A 7500-nucleotide genomic window follows, 5' to 3' on the forward strand; every position below is an offset into this window, starting at 1 on the left:
CCGCTTCGAATCGTCGGTATTCTAGCGCTCCGATGACCTCTGACGATGGCGGTCATTTGTAAAGTGCTCTCTCTGGTTGCCCTCTCTCTATATTTTTGCGTATCATGTAACGTTACTATGAGCGAAGTCATGAGGGAGGCAAAGAGCAGTCATGTATGTTCAAGGCAACTTGTGCCACGTGCAAGCTAAATGCAATTACTTTATATTTGCTTTCAGAAGCTTTTTATTTTGTTATAAATAGAACGCTCATTTTCATCCTCTTATGGAACATTTTCTCCGTAGAAATGCACACACCAAATACGTACATCAACATATTGCTAAGTAAATACCCATGCCATCTTAACACTTCTTCGGGTGCTGTGTGTCTGCGTCTACACACACACACACACACACACACACACACACACACACACACACACACACACACACACACACACACACACACACACACACACACACACACACACACAGGAGAGAGAGAGAGAGAGAGAGAGAGAGAGAGAGAGAGAGAGAGAGAGAGAGAGAGAGAGAGAGAGAGAGAGAGAGAGAGAAAGAGAGAGAAGAGAAGGGAAGAGAAGAGAGAAGAGAAGAGAAGAGAAGAAAAGAGAGAGAGAGAGAGAGAGAGAGAGAGAGAGAGAGAGAGAGAGAGAGAAGAGAAGAGAAGAGAAAGAAAGAAAGAAAGAAAGAAAGAGAGAGAGAGAGAGAGAGAAAGAAAGAGAGAGAAAGAAAGATAAAGAGAGATAGATAGATAGATAAAGAGAGAGACTCTCTCTCTTCCTCACACTCCTTACGCTCCCATGTTGAGTTATGTGACATGTCCCTCTCCCAAGCTCTGGCACTTCAAATGACAAGACGAGCGTGTGCCTCTGTCAGTTCAAGCGAAAAAAAGAAAAAAAAATCATTCACCCGCGAGGAATGTGTACCCAATTTTCAAAAGTTTCAATGAGCTGCCTTACATTGTGCCTGTACAAGTCTGGGACGACCAAACACGGAACATATGGCCCCCACCTAGCCTTTCAACCCCACAACAGTCGCCCCTTTCCCCCTCCCCCCTCTCCCCCTCCCCTCTCTCCCTCCCTCCCCACTATGCCCATCGTTCATCCTCCCCGCCCACCTTCCTCCCCTATTTTAAACCCTCTTTTCAGACTCAAAGAATCTGTGTATTTAGGGGGCACGTGTAAAACTGTTGATTGATTACTTAGGCTGCCCGGCTTTGTGCGGGGGGAGGGGGGGGGCAATCTGCGATGGCGGATGGGGGGGACGAGACAGCCAGCTGAGGATTCTCGTCTGCTGTTGAGGATCTTTGTTTCCTCGCTTCGTATTTCGATCAGAATCCCTGGCGTTGAGATGGAGAGATGATACTGCGAACTGGCTTGGCCTCTGCTCGTCGTGAGGGAAAAATAAGATGGTTTTGCCCGGTGCCCCAAGGGCATGGACGGCCAGCAAGGCACCCCGCAGCTTTGCCTCGAGCAATGGTGGGGGAGCGCTGGCAACAATGGCCTCTTTCACGCCTTGACAGCGTGTGAGAATCCTGACCAACATCACCATGGCGACCCCCTCCCAAGCCAGGCATATGCAAGCCTCTGCTGCAATGAACGCCCAGAACAAGGCTTTCGTGCAACGTTTAATGACCCCGTGAGGGTGTCGAAGACCGACGTCCCGCGAAATGCCGATGTCCGTCTCTGTCGGCCAGTCGGAAAATATGAATTAATATCATCTGCCACGGCGACCAGTAGCAGAGGGCGGTGCTCCCTGTCTGCCCCCCGTGACGTCATAGCGGAGTCTACCAATCAGCGAGGAGCGAGGTGAGAGGTCTTTCTGGGGGGCTTCGAACCCCCGCGGCGCAACACAGTAGCTTTTGTCAAGGCTTTCGGGAGGCTGGCGCGGCATCGACGCCAAAATGAAGCCAACTGGTTATTTCAAAGGCAGGCTGGAAAGGTTGCGTCAGGGGGCATCAACGCCGCCATTGAGGTCAGACGGGCATGTAGGGACGCGACAGCCACAGTCACATGTATAAAAATACACAGACACAGCCTCAAGTATGCAAACGCAGACACGAACAAACAGACAACAAGAGACACACGCACGACAATTTTATCCCGTCATAAAAATGGCCATCACCGCCCGATGCCCCACCTTCCCACGCCGCTCCTGCCTTGAACAAATTATATCCTCGGTTCCCTCCCTCGCAGCTCGCTCTGCTAGGCGGGTAATCGAGCGAGGAAGAAAGGGCGGCCCGCTCCCGCATTAGAGCACTTCTTGCTATCCCAAGCGTCGAGACTTGTTAGGGGGACGTTTCGTTGCAGGCTGGGGGAGGGGAAGGGGAGAAGGGGAGGGGAAGGGGAAGGGGTGAGAGCTGGGGGGAAGGGGAGGGGAGAGGAGGGGAGGGGGTGAGAGCTGGGAGGAAGGGGAGGGGAAGGGATGAGAGCTGGGAGGAAGGGGAGGGGAAGGGGTGAGAGCTGGGGGGAGGGGAGAAGGGAGAGGGGAGAGCTGGGGGGAAGGGGAGGGGAGAGGGGAGAGCTAGGGGGGAGGGGGTTGATCTCTTTCTATGGATTCTATAATTATGTCAACATGCTTAACTCATATCGCTGACAGTCTGTATCGTTACGCTCATGATCCAAGATTTTTCGTCCTCTGCGTTTTCGTTAAGTCAGCGAATCAAAGGATCATCTGAAGCGTACGACGTCTATCGTAATGATCGTTCCCGAAGCAGAGGGTTACCGGGAAAGAGAAACTAGGCTCGCTCCTCCAGTCCGCCCCGTCATTATCGTGTCCAAGCCTGAAGACTCATTCCCACCCTTACCCTCCGAAGTATTTCCTTCCTTTAATATGAAATGTGACTTTCCATGTGTCCTTCATTTCCCTCGTGTTCTCGGACTAGTCAAGTGGAAACACGTGAGAAAACAAAACAAAAAACAAACGCGTTTTGTGGAAGAAGTTGTTATGAGAAGAAGAAAAAAAAAAAAAAAAATATATATATATCTATATATATATCTATATATATATATATATATATATATATATATATATATATATATTTGTATTACAACTGAAGACGCGATCACGAATTGGTTATACGGTCCCCCCTTAGTACGATGTGTAGCTACTGTAACATGACCAATTTCCACGACTGGTGCGCCGACTGGTACCAGGTACTTGGAGTCTTCGGCCAAATACTCAGGTAGCTTCTAGGAACCGCCGTAATAGGACACCTTTCCTGTGTCCAAGACCCTTTATATCTTATCTGCTCCGAGTCCGGCAAGGAACATGGACTGGACGATAATCGAACCAAGAGGGAAATGCGAAATTCATACCAAGTTTTCGCAAGACACATGTTTAGCAATAGTCTTATAGAAAGTGGAAAATAGCATAACAAGACACCAGACAACTGGTGCACACTAGTGTTGCCGACACTGGCAGAAATACCTACATTACGGCCACAAATGCTTATACTTAAAAGCGCGGCCGCAACCGGGAGAGCGAGGAAGGCCCGCTAACCAGGAAAGGAAATCCAAGCAATGACGCCACAAGACGCGCTGCAACTGCCGCTGGCAACACTTTCATATCAGCCATGGGCATGACGGATGGCGAGCCTCGGAACTTGAAGAAAAAAGAGTCGCCGTAAACACATTTCAGGCGATCCGTTGCGAGAAATAGATTGGAAATTTACTGTCCATGAACATTTATGCTAGCGTGGCCACACGGGCGTCGGGGCGGGTCACGTGATATTTTCTAGTTAATTTGGCGAGGGGTCATCTATGGTTTCGCCGTCCGGAAGTTCGGTGGCCGCACACATCACATCAGCGACGCACAAAGTAGGTCCGGCCACCCCCACCCCCACCCCACCCCCCGCCACCCCGTCCTCAGCCCCTTCTCGCCATTAAGCGTGCTTGCCCTGCCTGACAACTCCCTTTTTACGACAAAGCCCTTTCGAGGCTGGACGACGGGTGGGGGGGAGGGGGGCGGGCGACGGGACGAGGAGGAAACGACTGCTCTCTCCACCATACAAATGTACGCAGATTACAAACATGCGTCAGCACACAAAAAAATATGGAACTTTGCGGTCACTTTAGGTCTTGGCACAGTGTTTGTTCACGCCCGGCCAGTAATAAAGTCAACAACGCTAACAAAAAAGGATCTCTTGTTTAACCTACCGTAAACCGCGACACTGTCCTGCCTGCCCACCGCCACCTACCCAAAGCGCCGCCGCCACCTCATGCGACCACGTCAGCGCCCACCAAACACCAGCGGACGGCGAGCGGCCTCTTGTGTGGTGGTACGGCAAAGCCAGAGCCACTCAACCACAACCACAACCACATCACCGCCTTACCACCTCCCGCACCGTGACCGACCATCTGTGAAACTTGACCTCCCTTCCCACTCGAAAAAAAAAAAAAAAATCTCCACGAATTTTATCCACACGGGGACACAGTGGACACCCACCATTGACGTGTCCGCAGCTTCGTCGATTACGGATTAATTAAATGGAAGCACCTCTGCGACAGCGACTGACTTCTTTCCGACGCAATGGTTGGATCAATACACATAGCAATCTCCTGTGCTATCTGAGGCCTCTGGATGCTCAGAGCTGAACCCACAGACGGTCCCTGGAGGACGCATCTATCGCCGAGTTTAACCCGTCAGGCAATTAGATATTCGAGTAGGCCTAAACCTTCTGCCACAATGGATAGCCGTACGGTAACTGGAATAATTATCCTCTCCATATCTTAACTCTATATCTATCTGAACGTCTTCTCTATCTAAATAATCCGGGAAATCAAAGGAGGAATTATGATACATTCTCCGTGTTCTTCATCCAGCATGAAAAGCGACGAAGAACAAACGTGAACTTGATGCGGTGCAACTCGGAAGGACCAAGACCTGTATTGCATGGGTTGCACTCCACCACCTGTTGCACGCGTCCGACAGCCGGCGAGTGCCATGCTGCCTTATCCGCTTGAAAGAAATCCGATCACCATTCGACCGGCGGACGAGGCGCTCCATCCCCCCCCCTTCCCTCTCCCCCCTTCTCCCTCCCCCCTCCCCTCAGCGCTGCCCTTTCATCCCGCCTCAGGATCGCGGAACAGGACCCAGCAGAAAACAACTAGAGGCGGCCAGGAGGACGGAGAAAGAGAATGGCCTCGGGCAATAGGTTGGCTGGCGTCGCCGGCGGGGAGGTCGTTCGTTTGTCGTGGGATTTGCGGTTCGTGGCGACGCGACTCCACCGCTTCACTCGGATTTCCACGCGGCTCGACGACGCTGCTGGCTCCTCCTCCTCCACCCTCCTCCTCCGCCTCCGCCTCCTCCTCCTCCTCCGCCTCCTCCTCCTACTCCTCCTCGCCATTGCCGATTCCCTCGATCCGAAGATCAATTAATGAGCGGCTCCATTCGCTGGTGTTAACAAAGATTCCACCACTGTTTACAAACCCTTTGGCGCCGCCCGCGGCAGTTCCCGCCGACTGTCGCTTGCGGCGGGAAAAGTGCCCGAGCTTTTTATAGCTCCCTGGCACACCTTTCGGGAAGTTTAGCTGTTTCGTTGTCCGATACACGCTCCTCATTCTCTGTCGCTCTCTCTCTCTTTCTCTCTCTTTCCCTCTGCTTCCCCATCTTGCTCCGTTGGTCGCCCCTCTTTCGCTTTCCCATTTCTTCTCCTTTACTTCCTCGTTCCCTCGCCTCTCCCTCTCTCCCTCACTCTTTTCCCGCTGTAAGCTTTGGGTGATTCTTTTAACCGAAGCCAAAGGCAACGCCAGTTTGCCAGAAAGAGAGAAAGAGAGAAAGAGAGAAGAGAAGAGAAGAGAAGAGAGAGAGAGACGAGAGAGAGAGAAAGATGGAGAAAGAAGAGAAAGATGGAGAAAGAAGAGAAAGAGAGAGAGGTAGAAGAGAGAGAGAAAGAGGTAGAAGCGAGAGAGGTAGAAGAGAGAGAAAGGAGAGAAAGAGAGAGGAGAGAGAGAAAGAGGGAGAAAAGAGAGAGAGAGAGGAGAGAGAGAGAAGGGAGAGAGAGAGAGAGAGAGAGAGGAGAGGAGAGAGAGAGAGAGGAGAAGAGAGAGAGAGAGAGAGAGAGAGAGAGAGAGAAGAGAGAGAGAAAAAGAGAGAGAGAGAGAGAGAGAGAGAGAGAGAGAGAGGGGGGAAAAAAAAAAAAAGAGAGAAGAGAGAGAGAGAGAGAGAGAGAGAGGAGAGAAAGGAGAGAGAGAGAAGAGAGAGAGAGAGAGAGAGAGAGAGAGAGAGAGAGAGAGAGAGATTGAGAGAGAGAAAGAGAGAAAGAGAAAGAGAAGAGAGAGAAAGAAAGAGAGAAGAGAGAAATAGAGAAATAGAGAAATAGAAGAGAGAGAGAAGAGAGAAAGAGAGAGAGAGAGAGAGAGAGAGAGAGAGAGAGAGAGAGAGAGAGAGAGAGAGAGAGAGAGAGAGAGAGAGAGAGAGAGAGAGAGAGAGAGAGAGAGAGAGAGAGAAATAAAGACTCCCCACCCCGCCTCCACAGACACACACACACTTCCACACTATTCCACACAATTCCTCAAGTTGAAAGAGGAAACAAAACACACGGCAAAGCGGCGTCTATTGCTACGACTTGAAAATGCGTCCGAGATATGGGCGGTTTTGATTCTTGATTGACAGCAGCGCATCTATTGATTGATTGGCTGGCGGCGGTTGAGCTGTGAGGGTCTGAGGGGTCGGCACAGCCTCGGGCAAACGATCAGCTGAGGGGGGGGGCGATAAGGGGGGGTGGAAGGGGAGAGAGAGAGAGAGAGAGAGAGACAGGGGTGTAGGGTGGGGTGAGGGTGAGGGAGGGTAAGAGCGGAGAAAAGAAGAGGCGAGAAGGGGAAAGAGGAGAGGGAGGACGGGGAGATGGGAGAACGGAGAGCGGAGAACGGAGGGGAGGAAGCTAAAAGGAACGGAAGAAAGAATCCGACGGGAATTAAAAAAAAAAAAAAAAAAGAAAAAAAAAAGGCGGGAGGGGGAAAGGCCAGCAAGAAACGGGAGAAAGAACGAAATAAAAAAAAAAATAAATAAAAAAAACAAGTGGAGAGGCGATGCTGGAGGATGCAGACTCCGGAGATAAAACCAAACCCGGCAAAACCAGGGATAAAATAAGAAAACGAAAGGGGAAATTGCCAGGAAACAGGATGGAGAGAAAGAGAGGGAGAGAGAGAGAGAGAGAGAGAGAGAGAGAGAGAGAGAGAGAGAGGAGAGGAGAGGAGAGGAGAGGAGAGGAGAGGAGAGGAGAGGAGAGGAGAGGAGAGGAGAGGAGAGGAGAGGAGAGGAGAGGAGAGGAGAGGAGAGGGAGGGAGGGAGAGAGAGAAAGAAAGAAAGAAAGAAGAGAGAGAGAGAGAGATACTAAGAGAGAAAGGACTGGAGCGAAAGTGAAACGCGTAAACATAGTTTCTGAGGGTAAGAGAGAGACAGAAACAGCGGGTGAGCAAACTGGTAGAGTGAATATGGAAGGAAGGAAGGGAGAAAGAGAGGGAGACAGGGTGAAAGGAAGGGAGGGAGGGAGGGAGGGAG

General features: G+C 51.1%; 1 protein-coding gene across 1 annotated transcript in view; it reads right to left on the bottom strand.

Annotated features, from left to right (window-relative positions):
* The window catches only part of LOC122244112 (transcription factor AP-2), a 106936-nt gene that overhangs the window by 45799 nt on the left and 53637 nt on the right, over positions 1–7500 (bottom strand). Inside the window, exons 4-10 of the mRNA XM_086535769.1 lie at positions 5428–5528; positions 4495–4620; positions 4196–4265; positions 3499–3600; positions 3095–3188; positions 1788–1910; positions 1363–1682 (exon numbers count right to left, since the gene is read on the bottom strand). Of these exons, the coding sequence (XP_086391895.1) occupies positions 1363–1682; positions 1788–1910; positions 3095–3188; positions 3499–3600; positions 4196–4265; positions 4495–4620; positions 5428–5528 (936 nt within the window). The remainder of the gene's footprint in view (positions 1–1362; positions 1683–1787; positions 1911–3094; positions 3189–3498; positions 3601–4195; positions 4266–4494; positions 4621–5427; positions 5529–7500) is intronic.

Source organism: Penaeus japonicus, unplaced genomic scaffold (assembly GCF_977035675.1).
Source record: "Penaeus japonicus unplaced genomic scaffold, GWHDUDI00000001_assembly GWHDUDI00000004, whole genome shotgun sequence".
Taxonomy (NCBI): Eukaryota; Metazoa; Arthropoda; class Malacostraca; order Decapoda; family Penaeidae; genus Penaeus; species Penaeus japonicus.